Source organism: Dasypus novemcinctus, chromosome 15 (genome assembly GCF_030445035.2).
Source record: "Dasypus novemcinctus isolate mDasNov1 chromosome 15, mDasNov1.1.hap2, whole genome shotgun sequence".
In the NCBI taxonomy this organism is placed as follows: Eukaryota; Metazoa; Chordata; class Mammalia; order Cingulata; family Dasypodidae; genus Dasypus; species Dasypus novemcinctus.
Window position 1 is genome coordinate 66,592,003 of NC_080687.1, and position 20,444 is coordinate 66,612,446.

The window sequence follows — 20,444 nt, forward strand, 5'->3', positions numbered from 1 at the left end:
ATTATAATAGGTCTATAGGCAAAGATATGTACCACATATCACTTTTTGAAGTATCATTACCAGAGGAAAAATAGCAAAATATATCACAGAAGATTCAGATCAACTTCTAAAAAACCTGTATTAGATAGAATGCTAGTGCCATACTGTCAACTAAGGAACAGAGGACAGCAGAATCTTTAAAAGCTCTTCAATATACTGAAAGACTTTTAAAGGGTGCTTTTGTTACCAGATGATTTGTTAATCAAGTATCACAGTATATAATTCAATTTATGGTAATTTATGCTAATAATTATTGCTGAAAATTCAATATTCTCAGTGCCTCATTCATTGAAGTTACATAGGGGGAAATTTTGGTTGGGGGGAAAACCTATTTATTTCTACCATTGTACTAGATGGCTACTTTAAAAAAATCGAAAGGCACTAAGTGTTAGATATAGGGTGTGATTAACTGAATTCAAATAAAATTGGTAATGGCTATTGCTACTTTATCATCTTTTAAAAAAATATTTATTTATTTATTTATTTATTTATTTATTTATTTATTTATTTATTTATTTATTTCTCTCCCCTTCCCCCCCACCCCGGATGGCTGTTCTTTATGTCTATTTGCTGCGTCTTTTTTGTCCACTTCTGTTGTTGTCAGTGGCATGGGAATCTGTGTTTCTTTTGTTGTTGTTGCGTCATCTTGTTGTGTCAGCTCTCCATGTGTGCAGCACCATTCCTGGGCAGGCTGCACTTTCTTTCGTGCTGGGCGGCTCTCCTTACGGGGTGCACTCCTTGCACGTGGGGCTCCCCTACGTGGGGGACACCCCTGCGTGCACGGCACTCCCTGTGCGCATCAGCGCTGCACATAGGCCAGCTCCACATGGGTCAAAGAGGCCCCGGGGTTTGAACCGCGGACCTCCCATGTGGTAGACGGACGCACTAACCACTGAGTCAAGTCTGCCGCCTCCTTTATCATCTTAATATTAGTTATATAACTTTCAAAACCAGGAATATCCTTTGGAATTTCAATTAGATTCAGATTTAGATTGATAAATAAGGCAATAATATGGCAGAAGCGTAGATCTTAGCAGTACAAATCATACTGGGTGTCTTAGTTATAACCTTGGGTGTGAGGTGGTGGCTTTTGTATTTCTGGATCCAATAGACTGTAGTGTTTTTACATCAGGAAATTCATTTTATTTTTTTCCAATATACACCTATTAAGAAAATAGTCTGCTGCATCAAATTTTTATTAGAATACTTAGATTCTGAAAATTCCTTTAATAAATCCATGGTTGACTAAGTTTAGGTAAGTGGGAAGAAAAAGTTCATTTTCCACTAGAAAGGGCCTTTAGAATACAATCCAGCTCTAGATTATTGAGAGGACAGGAACATTCTTGTGGTTTTTAAAATTATGGTTAGGAATTGGAGGGAACCCAGAAAGAAAGGAAAAAATGCAAAAAGTGAATAAGAATGCAAGGGAGCTCTCTCTACTTGGTGCCACCACATACTAAGTAATAGTGATAACCCACGTCATAGTCAATTGGGGCAAATAGTTTCAGAAACTTGGCTACAGAAAAGATTAAATGAAGTTTGGATTTTTCAGTGTGGTAGTTGTGAAAATGGTGGTAGCAGCAGTAGAGATCAATGGTTTAAATTGACGATGTCTTGAAAAGTAAGAGCTAATATTTTTTATCACCAAGTTGAAAGTGAAGTTCAGTTGTCTATTATGAATGTGTGTAAAGGCCCATTTGTGTCAAGGTGCCCTTTGCTGGTGAGGCAGGCCACCCACAGAGATGTGACAATTAGATATTGTCTGTAAATATTATAGAAAGTAAACACACTTCAAGAAATACGTGATGCAGTTCTAATATTTTTAGATACTTGAAGACACCCACAAAACTGGAGAGAGCAAGGCTATACCTTCAGAGAGTAAGCGTGAGCAATAGGTTCCCTATGAAGTTCTAAATATTGGAGAGAACAATCTGATAAATCAAACTGTCTAAATTTGTATATTGTAGACTGTTTAGCATAGGTAGGGTTTAGTAAACTCAGAAGACTTATATTAATTAAACTTAATTTGGGGGTGTTTTTTCCCCCAAAGGAAATGGTTGACTTTTATGTCACATTAATCAGTGTTGGACCCATGTGGGTAATTAAAATCATGCCTGCAAGTTTAAGTTTGCCTGAAAAGATTTCAGTTATGAAGGTCAATTGAAAGTGAAATGTTAAATACCATGGAAGATTTATTCCTGTATGAAGGAATGATAAAACAACAAGAAAATAACCTTTGAAGGGAAAATGGAAGTCTGAGGACTCTTCCATATGCCGGAATATACCATTTACAATTTTTAACAGTAAAGACAAGAAATAAAATTAAACATAACCTAAATTAGTATTTTTGACAAGAATTTTTGGGACGTAAGAGAGGCAAAGACATAGTGTCAGTTTCACATCAAAAAATATTCCTTGTGTTTCTCTGTTTCTATAAAATAAAGGAGCCCAATAATTTCTTATTGACAAAGTCATACCAATATAAGCATTGGAGTAGGGTGAGTGGGCAAACTGCCACCCTGCATCGGCTTGCAATTTTTATAGTGCCAGAAGTTAAGAATGGCTTTTACATATTTAAATAGTTGGGAAAAAATCAAGAGAAGAATAATATTTCATGGCACATAAAAATTAAATGTAACTCAAATTTTAGTGAGTGTAAATAATGACTTATTGGAGCATAGCCATACTACATAATGTCTATGGCTACCTTGACTTGCAAGGGCACAGTTGAGTATTTGAGACAGAGACCACGTGGCCCATAGACCTAAAATACTCCCTGGCCTTTGCAAAAAGAGTTTTCTGATCCTTACATTAGAGCTCTGATGAACTCTAACCTATGTCTGTTCATTTTAAGTGAGGGTAGCCATGGTATCTGCAAAGTACAGAAATGACAGGTGAGGCTAAATTTCTTGGACAATTAGAAATATTCTAATAAGATAATTTTGAGGAGAAAATGGGCATATACTGTTTAGGCTACTCTAATTCTAATTTAAATCACAATAGCTAAATGTCTATAGGGATATAAGTTATTGTAAGCTCTGTTTTAGTCTATTGGTGTGTCAAGGAGAGCCCTATATTTTTATTGTTTAACATTAATTAGAACATGAAGAGACATAGACTTGGGAGATACCTTAGATGGTCCCCAAAGTTAGAAAAACACTTCTTACATCCTCCCTATCCATTTTCATTTTTTCTAAGCTTTTATAGAAGGACTTCTATTTTTCAGCAAACTTGAGTGTAAGGAATGTATTCATTAATCAAATAAACATTTGCATTTCCATAGCTTCTACCTTAACTTTGTTATCTTTCCTTGAAAGAAAAATGTCTACTAATTCTTCTGTGTTCTTGCAATTTAAATATTTTCAGTCCTTTGTTATGGTACCTGTAAGTTTTCTTTCCTCCATACATTCTAATTTCTTCTGGTCATTCTTCATCAAGTTTTTTGGTTGATCTCTACTGATCACTCATTTCTTTAAATGACTCCCTTACCCCATCATCACCATAAAATACCCCAGAAATGAATTGGCTAGTGAAGATATACTGGGACTAATATAAATTTCAACTTGGACAATATTCCATGACTATTATAATGATATAATTCATAAGAATTTTTGGTAGTTAAGTATGTGACAGTACATTTTTATGCCTTTTGACAAGAAATTCTATTAAGTCGATTTTCTTCATCTTTTACTTGTATTAGAAATTTGCATTTATCCATATCATTTGTTTCCAGTCTGTTGATTTAGGCTCTTCAGATACTTTTGAATGCTAATACTTCAAATTATTATATTAGCTATTTATGTCACTATGTATCATTTCCAAGTTTTAAAGGGATGTATTCATTGTATTATCATAAATCACTGCATAAAAATAAATTGTATAATTCAAAAGATCAATTCTTCTTATCATTAAAAAATTCCTAATAGGTTGAAATGTTCTACTAATTGATTCTCTTTGGGCACCATTCATCAAGTAACCCCCAATCTCCTAGATTGAATCAATATCTTTCTCACTTTTTATTAATAAATCCACAAAGATATCATAAGGATTTTGAAAAGATTCTTGCTGAAATAAAAATAAAATTGAAAAGAAGAAAGGCAGCATATTTAAGTGGTTTGAAATATAGATTCTGAAGGAAGAATCCTTGGATTCATATTCCAGTTCTTCCACCTCCTAGTCATATGATTTTGGACAAGTTCCACACCTCTTTAATGTGGGAAATATTAGTATCTACCTCATCAATTTGTTAAGATTGCTATACTAGCATTTTTTTAAATGCTTAGAAGTCTTTGTATACCAATGTTACCTTCATCTTATCATTAATTCATTTTCTCTCCAAGTATTCACAAACATATGCTTAATAATAAGTTGCAGAATTTTGCAGGGAATCAGTGTCATGCTTATAAAATATAATCACAATTGTGTAGTAAGACCTCTCTCTCATTTTTATTCAGCCATACTTTTAAGTACCTGTGATTCTGAAAACCAACCACACCTAACAAAAGTGTTGTACTTTGCTTTATTTGAATCAGAATTTGCAGTACACTGGAGTATAATGTAGTGCTTTAAATATATATATATATTTAAAATATATTTCATTGTTCCTCTGGGATAATGTAGAATTGTTTTTAAGAAATTTGACAACATTTAAATTATTCCACATTGTGTACTAGAAATCTTTTTATCCATGTCATATTGTATAATTTTCTGAGAACAGGGAACATGGTTTAAATGTGTTCATCTCTTCTGCTGACGTGGTGTGTGTGTGTGTGTGTGTGTGTGCACATGAGAGAAAGACTGACTTTATGACATTCTCTTTATTTAAAAAAATAAATATTGAACAAACCCTTTAAAAATACCATTTAAAAAATTTCCATTCCCTAATACTTTCCTTTCCTTCAATCCAAGTTCTTAAAATATTATATTAGTAAATAGAATTTTACTTGCATGAAGTTAAGATAATAAAACTAGAACCAGAGTGACCTTATTCTCAAAGTAGATTAAAATCTACTTTGTGACACCAGAGGCCTCATGCTTGTTTTCAGTTTCTGAATAGTTTATTCTTTGGGCAAAAATAAATAACCCTAGTTTTGTGCATCACTTTAGACATAAACTATATTTTCACAAAAATCCATTTCATGTAGGTTTACTTAGAAAAACAAGGTATAGTCTCATTATGTTTAAGGTGGGTATTGATATTAAATATGAAAAGAGGATATTAACATGAAAAAGCAATTCATAAAATACAACCATCACTAAGGATAATAATGTCAGTACACTTACACACAAATAGGTTTACATCCATGAGTTTATAATAATACTAAAAAACAACATCCTTCCTAACTTTTGGAGAATTCTGGGGAACCGATTTTGTCCTTTAAAGGACAAATAAAGGGATGAATAAAGGATAAATAAAAGGAACAAATCAAGCATGCTTCCTGCCTTTCTCATGCAAACTGTACCTTAGGATAAACAAATAATTCATGAGGGAAACTTTCTGCTAAGAGAAATCTTCCAGCTAATAAATGAGTAAGGAATGAAGTATTTAGAATGTCACCAAACTACAGTCCTAATAAAGCAGTGAATCTAAGCCATGATCCTCAATGGAGACTGGCAACCAGGCAGGCAGACCTTACACACTCTTGATGGAAGCAAGTATTGCCATCTATGAAGTAGTCTTGCCCCCAAAACAACTTGAATCAACTTGCTCCATCCTCCAGATCTTAACTTTACAGGGAATTCATGGGAGAAAGGAACATAGAGATGAACTCAACCCATTGATGGAACTGTAGGGCTGGCCTGGTCAGAACTTGCTCGCCTTGCTCTCCTCCCTTAACTCCTCCTTCCCTTGGCTGTGGGAAAGGAACAAGTCAAACCTTTTAAATTAAGATTGAAGTGCTCATTATTATGGAGGGTTGAATTATAATTTCTGAATGGAATCTTTATTTTGCTACTTAAAGTAAAAGTAGGACTTTATATTACCAATGAGTAACTTGAAAAGTTAAAAGCCTGTCTAAATTTTCATCCAGATGTGGAACAAGCCTAGTTTCCCCCAAAACTGGAATAAATTTGAAGGGACAATAGTAGAATATAATTGCATATGATTGTACCAAAGAGTGCTACCAGTTTTACATTTATAGTATGATTGAATAATTCTTGAACTCCATCATCAAGAAAAATAAATAAACCTATGCAACTATCCCTTGGAGGCTCAGTTTAGGACTTTCAGGGACAGAGCCAAAAAGTGGCTGGTTTGTCCTCAACCAGATGCATAATGTTAGTTTCTTTTACTTTGCCTCTTAGAAGTACTTTTTAGCATTTTGCCAATCAAGAATCTTAATTTTACTATTTCTCTTCTCTGTACATTTCTCCAGAGCATGGGAATTTAGATGTCATACTTAATCAATGTAAATGTTTCTTGACTCCATTAATAAAATATATCATTGTTGAATGCACTCCCTGGGGGAAAGCATTTTTGTCAGCTTTATTTGCTTATATAGAACCAGAGCCTAGATCACTCCCTGGCACATTTTAGTTATTTAGCTAATAGATGTTGAGTGAATGAGTGCAAGTCTTGAGTTGTCTTACAGCTCAGGAGTTCTGGTTATAGAAAGTGCTAGTCAACTTTTTCAATTTTGTAAATTAATATTTTTCTCAAGATAGCTTATTTAAGATTAGAATTATCTATCCACTTCTAACTGAAAAACAGTTAAAGACGAAGCGAATTAAAAGATAGCAAATAAAATAAAGAAAAATGAAATAACCCTTCAGAAAAATGTATTGTAATTATTTAGACTCACTCTAAGGAAATATTTTATGCTTATAAACTATAAGCATTTCTGGTGAAGAGGAGGCAGCTGAGATAATGCAATTTTTAAAATGTTTAATTAATCATGTGTGTGACGTGAGCATTTTGTACTTTCTGTGTTAGTATTTTAGACTACACTGCTTTTGAATTCCATCTTTATTTTTGGATTTTCATAGACACCAATACTTCTTGTTCTACCTAGAGGCAGTAAATGCAGTGCTTCCTTTATTGTTGTTCTCTTACCATTAGTTTATTAGGATGACCTTTTTTTTTTTTCGATGAGAGAGTATTCCTCTTAAATTTTCATTTATTATTATGGCTAGTTTTATAAAGATGGGACATTGAAAAAGATTGTGTTTTATTGATTGGTGGCGTTTTGATGCAGGACTATAAAGATGTGTGTTGAAGTATTAAATTAAATATTTTTCCTCTCTTTCCTACTTCAGGCCCATCTTAGAGGTTAAAGGGTATTGCACAAATGAAATGATAAATCCAGTTTATATAGTTCCCCTAAAGACACTGAACTGCTTCTTGCTTATTATGTCTGAATAAAACTCATTATCTATTTTGTTTCAGTAATAATTATGAGATTCTCTCTTAAGCAATTCTTTACTGCTCCATTATTCTCCATCTTATAGCATACTCTGGAAAGGCACACACATAAATATGATAAAAGAATTAAGCTGTTGAAATTAATTAATTTATTGTACAACAATGTATTCAAATCTTACTTGTTCAATGGGTTTTACTTTAATGAAATTCCTTTAAGAACAATACATCATGTTTCAAAGATTGAAATTATCCATTAAGTGAAATGACTGAATATGTTGTCTCAATTTATAGAAAGTTTCCATTGAATACCTAAGCTTTTAAATCATAAAATTTGCATATATTAAAATATTTTCTTTAAATAAAAGTATTAAATATTATCCTTGCAGTCTTTGTTCTAAGTCACAAAAGTATAATTAAAGTAAAAGTTGGCTAAAGCTAAATTAAACATTAAAATTTTACCTGTATTTTCTAAGCCTTAAAATTCTGCTTTTAAAATGCATTTTACATGAAGATTTGAATGGAGTTCATTTTTTATTCAGATTATTATGTGATCCTTAGAGTATTTTGAATGTATGAATACATGAATGAATAAATACATGAATTAAAGGGATCTTCATGGAAAAGGTAGACAATTAAATATGTTGACTAATGAAATGTTTTTTTCTTATGTGGAAAATAGTTTTGAATTAAAAAGACTAGATTTTCATAGCACAACTTTTGGTGTTAGAAGGTTGTTTTTTTTTGCATTAAATATTTAAGTCTCTGTGAGTTAAATATCTTAGAAAAAATTAGATTCTCATGTTTTCCATTCGCACCACTAAGAAATTTATTATGACAGGAAATTCAGACTTGCAAAATGATTTTGGAGGGATTAATCCATTTCAGGATTGTACTTTATCACTGTTCAGGCAAATGTACCATTATAAGTATGATCATTAACGTAACTATTAAGGGGAATATTACAATGAATTGATAAACATTTTTGTGACTAACCTTTTCAAGAAAATAGAACGGTTAATTTAGAATGTTTTACTCATATAAAAATATAGCAACATTCTTTCTCAAATAAATACCATATATTTCTGTGTAATACAAGTTTTAACAGTTAGATGTATTAGGAATTAACTTAGGGCTCATACAAACCCTGTGTCTCTTTATCAGAATTTCATGTATGTAGCTAGTAATAATATAGATAATAAATTTATACAGATTATAAAGGAGTTCTACTATATAGTTTTATAAATCCATACTTCATATAAATGTGTACATATTCCCTAAAAAATACAAAATACAAAGTTTGAATGCAGCACACAGGCCAAGACTCTTCTTTAATTTGTTACTGCAAAGACTTGTTATCAGCCTTGTTTCTATATGAAGATGCATCATAGCTTAGGATAGGGAAGAGCATTAAAAAAAAAAAGAAAAAAGATCTTTATCCCCAGCTGCTTTTAAATTATACCTACAAGATAGGAAGTAACTTGGTATCCAGATGTAGATTCACTGTTCTTTTAAATAGTATATGTGTTTCTTAAAAATTTAAGTCATTTGTTGCCATGTAGACTAATGAACTTAGACATTTTAGAAGCATAGCATGCTTGATTCATTTAGTTTGGAAAAATAATAATATGATCTTTTTAAAATGTTATTTAAAACATAGATTGCAAAATATTTTAATCCATAAACTGTGCAGCTGGCTACCATCTTTCTTTAGTATCCTTTAGCATAACAAATGTATGAAATGCCATAAGGTTCCCTGAACAGGCTAGTTTTCAAGTTTAATATCTGGAGAGATTGTGTGTGTGCGTTTCCCTCCTCCTCTTCCTCCCTCCCACCTTTAGTTTTATTCACTTGCAATCTTCCGAAAATGGCACAAGATGGGTTGGGAAACAGTGCGTTGCTTACATTTACCTAAGTTTCAGTCAGTTTTGCAGTTTTTTTAGAAAATTGACAGGGCACTTAATTCTAAACCTCCAATCAATTAAAGGGCTGGTGATATTGCACACCATTGACTATATATCTCTCTCTTTGGGGGCTATCGTTGTTCTTAATAGAAGCCAATTCACACAATTTAGACTAAAAGCTCCTAAAGTTCAAATGTCTTTATAAGAAAACATTTCATTTTGACTTTTAAAATATTTTTTTTCTCCTCTTCCTTTACAATATTGTTGCAACTTGCAAATCTTTTGTCATGAAGTTTCTCAAAGGAGCAATTTTTATTGCATGGAATATATATTGAGATACTATTTTATGTTATGAATTTTGGAAGAAAGTTTGGCTATTTTGGGGGTTATTTTAATTGTGTTTTTCATTATGCTCGTCAAAAATGAAACCTCAGTCTATCTACTGAAGATGTTGATCGACAGTGTGCATGGCTTAAAATTACGAGGCTTTGAGACAAGCTGGGGCAATGTTGTTCAATCTTGGAAGCACATTAAAATCACCTGGAGAGCCTTTAAAAAACCTGATGTTTGGACCCCATATCAGACCCCCAGTAAACCCAAATCTCTAGGAATGGAGCTCAGGCATAGGCACATGTAAGCTTCTCAGGTAGGCTAGTGGAACTTCTAGTGCATTACTCTCATTCTTACTGGTAGTACAGAGCCTTGATCCGTATCTTTGTTTTCCGTGTTAAAGTAGTCATTGATATTTTGAAAACATTAGCCTATTTTAGGAGTTTGGTTCTGAGAGTCGATTTAACTTCTTAACTTGTCTATGCCTATTTTATGTGAGTTGCAACTGTGAGCTTAAATTCAGAAAAAAAAATGGTGTTTTGACAAATTATATTTTAAAATTTAAAGAGTCTACTTTTAAAAAATATTTTTCACCTTTATATCATAGCAAGAAATAATATTTATTCTATACTCCTAAATATATTAATTATTGAAAAGGCTGTTCTTTAAGGCCTTTGTCTGCATTTCTGGAGGTTGCCCAAAATTTGCCACCTTGTTTCTTTATCTGTAACTCCATTTATGATATCTTTTTTCAGGAATTTATACAATGTCCTATTCTTTGGTCTAATGGAAAAGGCAAGAGCTTAGTCAGAAAGGGAGGTATAGAGTGGGACCTGAGCATATTGTAGAAATAATATCAAGAAATATGAAACCAAGATTCCCTGGGACCCAACTAATACATATCTCATGATTTTCTTCCTCATACAATTCTTTTTTTAACTGAACTGGAGCTAGGAGTAGGTGGGTAGCTTAAATATTATTAGACAGAAAATTATTCCAATGTTGATAATGGAATTACATGATGCTTTAAAATGAGACCCTCTGGCTGTGCCCAGAGTACTACTATGATGAAATAGCTGTTAACAACTCCTCTGGTATTATTATTATGGTCTGTCACATTGATAATCTGTGTGTTAAATGATCCTTAGACACTTGCTAAAGCCATAGAATATATTTAAAGATTTCTTTAAATTGATGATTATCTAGAATTGAAGCCTGCTTTGTTCTGTGAATTCTTTGTTGTCTAATGGGCTCCAAATTGAAGACTTGTGGCTGTCTTCCTTGGCCTCACTTTTTCTTCAGAGGGGACTGGCATCTGTCTTACCTGCAGTAATACTTACCTAGAGAACTACTGTTCCCTAACCAGACCTTCCCTTTTTCGGTTGGTTCTGCTCAGTAAAATAGGTATCTTTTAATAGAAGAAGGTCGGTGGAATAATGTGTTTACTTTTCTTCACATTTATATAGTATTAAGAAAAAAATCAACATTCATTATGTAGAAGTGTAATGGCTTTACCTCTCGCCCTCCCTCCCTGGCCGTGCAGGAGCGCGTCCCCGACAGCCCCTCGCCCGCCCCGTCGCTGGAGGAGGGCCGCCGGCCTGGCAGCCACCCATCATCACATCGCAGCAGCAGCGTGTCCAGCTCCCCGGCGCGGACTGAGAGCTCTTCAGACAGAATCCGTAGGTCTCATACTTTTACTTGTCACCATTTAAACTTTATTAGGTGCAGCTGGCTTTTCTAATCAAAAAGCCCTCATTCCAAATAGATCTCAAATGTATCATGTTCTGAAGCTCTGTAGCAATAGCCATCTCTCAAAATTATGTTTCCCAGTTTGCAATATCATGAGGTATGATGCTACATTAACAGGTTCTGATATAAACTCCTCTCCTTGATGCCACACATAAAGCTTTGAGCTATGAAAGAGTTAGAGAAAGTAACCTTCTAGATTAGTTTCTGAAGTAAACACCACCAACTTTCAAATATCTAATGCCTAAGTATACTCTTTATAGATTATCCAACTGTATTCCTTCAATCCTACCTTGGTCCTTTGTTCAAAAAATTCACTAATATTTCAAATTCATTTTTGCCTTTACTAGATTATCCGCAAAGAGGAATAAAAGAAATCCAATTCAAACAAAAATATTTTTTATATTATTCATGCAGGTAATCAATGAATTGAAGAATTTTAAACATTGGCTGAATTTTAGGATTTGAGTTAGTAACAATCAATAGTGCATTTTATTGTCATAGATTGTTTTTATTAAATTTTTAAAAGTAGGGCTATGTTTTATTTCATGATAACATTTTCATAATGTTTTACCTTGGTCCTCATGGCTAAGAAATTTAAGAGTAAAGTTAAAATTCCATTCAATCATCTGGCTATTTTGTCTCTTTCAAGAATCGAATTACCTGCTCCCCTCCCTCCCAAAAAAAATTCATTCAAAGTGAGTGAATATCTTGATTGATAAAACCAATATTTATTGTATTCTATACAGGATTTGGTTAATATTTATGGTGTAAACTCCATACATTTACACAAAAAATTATTAGAGTTATTCAGTGATAACAGTTTACCATAATAATAAAATACTTGACTTGGCTTTTCTAAATCACATAAAATGATTTTTAAAGAGATGATAGTAACTATAGTTTAAGAACTAGTTATATTATTTGATAGCCATGCCCCCTCCCCCCAAATTATAACTCCTGAGGATGGTTAAACCTCATTTCCCATTATTTCAAAAATGTTTTTAAACAAATTATTTTCTATATATACTTTCATGGTATGCTGACACTAAAATCAGAAATTAAACTATAAATATTGGCTTCATTTCTAATAATGCTGTTATAAGGTATTGCCATTGGAAAAATACTGGCCTTTTAGAGAAAGAAAAATATTTTTTTTCATAATATTTAAGTAGAAATTATATTCAGATAGGGGAAATTTTTAAAGAGTTTTGATGTATATTCCTCTGATTTAATTAATGGTTATATTCTTTTTTAATCATTAAAGAAACAAAGGAGAACATTGCAAGTACTAGGACTACCGTAACTGTTTAAATACAAATACACTATATATATACATATTATATATGCTTACATATACACACACAAATATAGCCATATGCATGTATAACAACATACATACATATATATTTTTAACTTAATTTTAAAATAATTTTACACTAACATAAAAGTTTCTGAAATAATACATAGAATTCTTATATACTTATCACCCAGATTCCCATAATCAGTCAATTACCATCTGAAACAGATATTTCTATAAAGGCCCTTAGTGTTCCTAATGCTCCTGTAATAGACATAATGCCTCTCTATCTCAAATACTTCATTGTGTATTTTATTAAAAAAAGGAATTTCTGTTATATAACTGTATTAGTCAGCCAAAGGGGTGCTGATGCAAAATACAAGAAATTGGCTAGTTTTTATAAAGGGTACTTATTTGGGTAGGAACTTACAGATACCAGGCCATAAAGCATTAGTTACTTCCCTCACCAAAGTCTATTTGGAGCAAGATGGCTGCCAACATCTGCGAGGGTTCAGGCTTCCTGTTCCTACGTTCCTGGGACTTGCTTTACTCTGGGTTCAAGGTTCCTCTCTTCTTGGGACTGACTTCTCTTTCCTCTGTGAGCTTACTTCCCAGGGCTCCAGCTTAAGTCTTTAGCATCAAACTCCAACATCAGAAACCCTCGCATCAAAAGCTCTCAACTCTGTCCTTTGCCATGCCTTTGATCTGTTAGTCCCCACCCACCAAGGGGTGGGAGTCAATGCCCTAATTATGACTCAGTCATGCCCAGGTACAGATCAGATTACAAGCATAATCCAATATTTCTTTTTGGAATTCATCAATAATATTAAACTGCTACAATAACCATAATCAAAATCAGGAAAATTACTTTATTATAGTACTATTATCTAAACCACAGTCCTTATTCAAATTTCTTCAATTTCCCCAACAATATTTTTTACAGCAACGCAATTTCTTTTCTGGTTCAGAAGCCAGTTCAGGATCACACATTGCAATTAGTTGTCATATCCCTTTAGTCTCCAAAAGACCAAAAGAGAATGATGAAATGCTCCAGATTTCCTTATTCTCTTTTGGTCTTTCAGGACCTTGATATTTTTGAAGAGCACCAGCTGTTTATGCTGTAGAATGTTTTTCAGTTTGTTTGTTTGTTCTGATGTGTCCTTGTGATTAAATTTAGGTTATGCATTTTTGGCAGGAATCACACAGATGTTACAGTGTGACTATCAATGCATACTCCATTTAAAGTGGCACATGAAATTTCTCTAATACTGGTGATATTAACTTTATCATGTGCTTAAGGTGGTATCTGCCAGATTTTTCCACTTAAATTTACTTTTCTTGACTTTGTGGTTAAGATTTCTTTGGGGAGATATCTTAAGACTTTCTAAATATTCTGTTCTTCATCAAACTTTCATTTACTGGTTTTAGAATTATCCACTGAAAATTCTTCCCTGACTATTCAATAGATATTAATCAATCCCTTTTACTTTCATGGTTGATTTCAAACCTATTTTTAAAGAAACACTTTGATATCTAAGGAACTGTGTTTTATTGAGTGGAATAGAACAAGAATATTGAAACAATGATCTCAGTGCCTTATGTTGCAAATCCAGCGATTTTGAAAACGCTATTTGTCATCTCAGACCACTGGAATATTATTAAGTTTAATATCCTAGTGTTAAAGAGCACTCTAGTGTTAATACTGTGTTCTTGTTTAATTAGATAAATTACGTGCTGGGTTGAAAATTTGACTTACTAAATTAAAACTTGACTACTTAGTTGCTAGTGGTTATAGTGGTATGACCATTCAGAATTAGTTCAGATATTTAAGAAAAAAACATTTTATTTTAAGCAAAATAAAAATAAGGTGGCATGGTTTTATTTTCAATATATTTCTTCTTCAATTATTGCCATGATTATTTGTCCTCAGTGTTTTTAGAAAAACTTTATAATTTTAAACTTAGATCATTATATTTTATTTACTTTTGAGTTTACTTAATTTGTTTGAACCTGTGTGTTATGATGTTTATATATTTGTTCTTTGTTTTGGACTGAACAGCTGTCCATCAGAATGGGTTGTCCATGAACCAGATGTTGATGGGTTTATCACCAAATGTACTCCCCGGCCCCAAGGAGGGAGATTTGGCTGGTCATGACATGGGACATGAGTCAAAATCCCGGATGCATATTGAGAAAGGTAATATATTCATATGGCCTTGTTCTTCCTGTTCTATATTTAAACCAGATTTTAATCACAAAATGATGGGTATTTCTATATCACGTAATAAGGAAACATATAAGCCTTTTTTTAAAAACCATATATTAAGTAAAAATTAAGCTTATCTACCAAAAAAAGAGGTATGAATGAAGACCTGCTGCTTTTCTTTTATATAGCAAGTGGGCGACAATTTACTTTCTAGTACCTTAATAAAAGAGAATTATTTGCCATTTGGTATCTCTGAGTTCCTGAAGATCTACTATCAGTCTTTCTTAATGCTTTCACACAAAATTGTCATTTTACTTAGCATGATAGAGCAACAAAAATATGAAAAGGATTATTGTCTTTTGTTTTTTGGATTAAAAGATGCATGGGCAGTGGACCAAAAGGAAATAGAAATGAATCTTACCAGTCAATGTACATGCAGGTTTTTTTTTCAAGTGTTCTGTAAGAAATTATCAATAAGTAACAATAACTACACAAATACTAGAGCTTCATATTTATATTTTGTTAGTATAAACCTAGCCCATTTTCATAGGCAAAAATGTATATTTTCATACCTATTTCATGAAGGACTTTCATGAAGAAATTGGTATATTTTAGTATGCACATTAAAATTGTTTATATTTTTAGATGCAAATATATGTTTTTAAATTATAAATTTAAGTTGTGAATATAAGAGTCACTTTACAACTTTTCCATCTTAGGTTATTATCACAAAATTATTTAATTTATTGGCAATTATTTATTGCATGGCAGCTGCTCTTCTATCTACAAAAATATTTTAAGTTCTATTTCCAAACCTAAAATTATCTATTAACATGTAATTTCAAAAAAGTTAAATCTTATAATAACAAAAATCTCCTCGTAATAAATATATGACTGTTGTTTTCTTATATCAACCAATTTCATAATGAAGATAAAATGCTATTTATATATTAGTAATAGAAAGCAAATATTCTTTGGTTTAATAAATCAAATTTAAGTTATTTAACCTGATATTTCCAAGTGTTATAAACATAAATTGGATACTTGGCAGTCCTTTTAGAAATGAATATCAATTAATCAAAGTTGTGAAAAAGTGTTATTTCTTTGGAAAGCATACACAAATTAGCACAGTTAGCAGTCCAAGGAAAATAAATATAATAACTTCATCAAGGCCCCTATAACCAGAACTGAATATTTAAATAATAGAAATCAGGGTGAAGTGATCAGAGAGAGACTAAGTTAGTTAATGACAACTTTTGTCTTCCAATAGAAACTATTCACACACAAAAAATTTAAGTACATACATAAAAACTTTTTTCCATTCAACATGAAAATAGCTCTACCTAGTCCCTTACAGGTAAAGAATACAGTTTTGTTTCGTTTTTTACAAATCAGCTTATCTGTATTATGGAGTGACAATCCTTTCTAGATACTAACATAGCAAAACTCAAGACTTAATTGAAAAAGAGCAACATTAAGACAACTTTTGTATAATTTATCTGTAAACATGATATCAAGTGTTATGACTAAGCAAGGTAGGATAATACAGTGTCACTGGGCCTACTCTCTAAATTTCTATTTCAGAATTTTCTTCAATCTTTTCTTCACCAATGAAAAAAATATATGTTGCATGTATCGTGTTTTATATGTATTTTGACATATACCATTTATATTTCGTAAAAATGCATATTAGCAATATTGTGAAAATTAGCATAGTGAGAAAACATAAAGCTTCATGGAAGATGTAAATTCTAATATTTAATATAACAATTAATTTTATGGATTATACAACTATCTCTCTGTAAGAGAATAAAAGCCTATGGAAAATCATTTGCATGACCCTTTTCTCCATTCTCCAAGGGTACAAAACATAGCTAGTTCTATTTGGGATACGTAGGAAAGCAGTTAATGATATGCAGTGGGTATCAGGATATTAAGGCTTATTTCTCTCCCAGAACTTTGGTGGAGAAGAACTAGGAATGAAATATAAAAGCCCAGAGGTGGTAATGAAGAGAGCAGTACCAAAGACAAGGGAAGTACATGATTGAAATAATGAATCTGACTTTAATTTTCTAAGGAAAGAGCTTTGTACAACCGATGCTTCAAGTTGAGTTCACATGTAAATTTCAAAACTCTTTTTGTATAAGTTCAATATATTTATCATCATCATCATCATTATTACTAGTTTACTACCACAGCGCCTTTACCTGAAACACTATATACTAGGTCAGTTTATGAACCCCACTTCTGTTTTTCCAATGTCCCTGGACCCCCAAAATTGCCCCCCCCCAATTTTGTCCCTCTAAACAATATTTGCCTTTTTATTGGAAGTTAATTCTTTGTTGGTTTGCCTCTGTTACCATACTATAAACTCCTTGGAGTCATTTGTGTCCATTTGTTTATTCAAACTAGACAATCTATGAGTACATACTGATCTGAACTGAATTACTAAAAGATTCGAAAAGACAGAGAAGGAAAAAGTTAAAACAACTGTGAAGATTACCCTCTTCAAGGATTAATAGCAAGGCAAAAGGTGGAATTATCCGACCTTTAGAAGGAACATTTATATGAATCATAGCAGAATGTTCTGACTGTGAATATATGTAAGATTTTATTGTATCACTAATGGGACTTCTTTTCACTTTGAAGTTTTCTAAATGGTTTTACTGTCAGAGTGAAGACCTTGACCATACCACAACAGTTTGCAGATATTTTAATGTGTATTTTATAAAGGAAAGTAAGTTCTTATTTTAATATTTCCCCTGGATATGTGAAACTATCATTGAACTTATCACATGATTTTACGTGTAGTCATGTAATCATGGAAATTGTAATAGATTTTGATACCATTGTAGTGTTTTATGTTGCTCTTTCCCTTGCGTGTGATCTTTCTCTTTTATCTATGTTTTAGAATACTGAATTAATAGTAAATATTCATGGGCTTTCTGGATTGATAGAATCTACTAAATTAAAAAATGTTTTCTTTCATGACTACATTTATCATATTCCTCATTCTAATCCTCTAACTTTCTTACTGTGCATATCTACATTAAAACAAGTGACTTGATTTAGAAACATTTGTAGAGAAATTAATTATATGTTTGTGTCATTTTAGGCTTGAACTTCTTATAATGTAATTTGCAACCCACCACCTTAAATCATGCAAAAGGCAATAATACTTAAGAAAACATTGATGCCAAAAATAGATACTCAAATTCATTGGTGTGCTGAGAAAAAGTGTGGTCCAAAATATTAATCATCTGTAACTTTTAAGCATTTTAGCCTGTTTATATTAAAGAGTAAATGATTCTATTCTATTAGACAAAATATTTAAGTTACTTCATCGGCTGAATAAGCAGAAATTTTACAGGCATTAAAATTGAGAAATCCTAATACTGAGTAATTTCTGGTAATCAGTGTAAAAATAAAAAAATCTTTAATATGATTTTGAGCCAAGGGAGAGTTTAAAGTACATTCAACATAAAAATATGAAATGAAGTTAATGTCAAAAAATAATAGACATATATAATATTGTTGCATTTGTTCCAAGTGTAAAGGTTTTTAAGATTATGAACTTGGACTAAAATCAGGGATATGTTCAAGATATATAATGAGGAAAACTTTACCACAGCACCAATATGATATAAAAAACAGTCTTATATCTTTTTTTGTGTATGGAAGTATCAGGGAATGAACCCAGGACCTTGTATACGGGAAGCAGGTGCTCAACCACTTGAACTACATCCACTACCAGTCTTTATGTCTTGAATTCTAACATTTTCCAAACCCATTCTGTTTTCTATAGCTTTCTGAGTTTTAAAAGAATGCTAATATTTTCCCTCCTTCTAAATATAATGGACACCAGTATTAATTGATATTTCAGTAATATAAATAGGCTTACTTTTTCCTGATGATATTCTTCTCTATTTTCCCCCCCACATATTTGTCCATTAATGCTAATTTACAGTGTTGTCTTCATATGCATAATTGGTTTCTGGGTATTTTTTAAATTACTGCTGCATGTTTCTTATCTTGTATGTAATTTCATATGCTCATTTTTGTTAATGTGGAATATATCTATTTTTTGATTTATCAAAAAATTACATGTATGCTACAAATAAGCCTATAATATTTGTCTTCTAATTATAGAAACTGAAGCATTTATGCTTGTTTACTAACTTAGGAATACCTAATTTACACTAGTGTTTCTCAGTCTTGGATTATGTATTCCAAAATGATATAATCAATTAGTAAATATTTAGTTTACTGAAAGCCAGATATGTGAAAGAAGCCATATGAGGTGCAAAAATATTCTTTCTCTTGCTCTGCTATTATTGTACATAACTTGTTCTTTTGCAGCCAATTTTCCTTACAGTTGTTTTCCTAAGGAAGATGAATATTTCTTCTTCCACTTAGTACTCCTATAGGACAAGAGCCATTTTAGAAACAGGACTAATTTAAGAAGAGGAGGATATATAAGGAATTTGCTTCAGGGGACATTTCTTCTGTGGTATATTCTGCTGGATGGGTCATGCTCAAGATTTCCAATGCTTTGCTTATGTGTATTTAAAGGTTTTTATTTTGGCACTATGAAGTTGAGGACAGAGCATGGAAGGCAAAAAATAAATAAAAAGTTCCTTTCAAATATTTTATTCTTAGTAACTACCTTTCTGGACCGTTTTCCTTCAGTACACTTAAAAAAATCACCATCATTCCTCTCAAGTGAGTGGAAATTTTTTTTTTTTTTTTTGCATTTCTCATTGCTTTAAAAATTTCAGTGCTACTCAAAAAAGATCGAATCTTCAAAAAAGGCTATCTTCCTTTAAATTCTAGATACAGGAAACAATTTAATTAATAGTATATATTATTTATAAATATATCACAACTCTGAACTCATTATTCATTATCTCATGTGATGATGTGGATGTACATACATTAGAAGAACATTTTCATTAGAATTTTCTGTACTTTAATAATATTAATATAGACCCATGAGTATTCACACTCTTAATGTTCTCTAACATGCAATTTCTCCTTTACTTTTTTTAAAAGACTTTAAAAATTTATTTACTTTTATTTTATTTATTCCCCACCCCTCTGACACTTGCTTGCTGTCTACTCTCTGTGTCCATTAGCTGTGCATTCTTCTGTGTCTGCTTGTCTCCCTCTGTTGCTTCATCTTGCTGTGCCAGCTTTCTGCAGGCGCAGGCCAACTTGGCTTCACAAGGAGGCACCGGGATGTGAACCCAGGACCTCCTCTATGGTAGATGGGAACCCAATCGGTTGAGCCACATCTGCTTCCCACTCCCTTGCTTTTATTCTTTAAATGTAATTGCTCTTGTATATCTCAAAGTCTCTTGTAAAATATTCTCCCTAACTAGCTATTTAAATAACTAATAATACTCGTGTGACCTACACTTTCCAATTCTGTGAAATAGAGGTGTTAAACTTAATGCTAATACCTTTAATTCCACGAATTCATAACGTTGGACAACATCAAAGTTCTCTGGGTCCCAGAGCTTTTTCTAAAGTTGATGGCAGATTTCACAAGTACAGCGAAAG

The 20,444-nt window shown here is 32.2% G+C and overlaps 1 protein-coding gene across 2 annotated transcripts in view; it reads left to right on the top strand.

Annotated features, from left to right (window-relative positions):
- DACH1 (dachshund family transcription factor 1) overlaps window positions 1-20,444 on the top strand; it is a 422,811-nt gene that overhangs the window by 287,846 nt on the left and 114,521 nt on the right. For both annotated transcript variants that reach the window (XM_004468151.5, XM_058276592.2), the window contains 2 exons: window positions 11,174-11,309; window positions 14,736-14,873. In XM_004468151.5, the coding sequence (XP_004468208.2) occupies window positions 11,174-11,309; window positions 14,736-14,873 (274 nt within the window). The remainder of the gene's footprint in view (window positions 1-11,173; window positions 11,310-14,735; window positions 14,874-20,444) is intronic.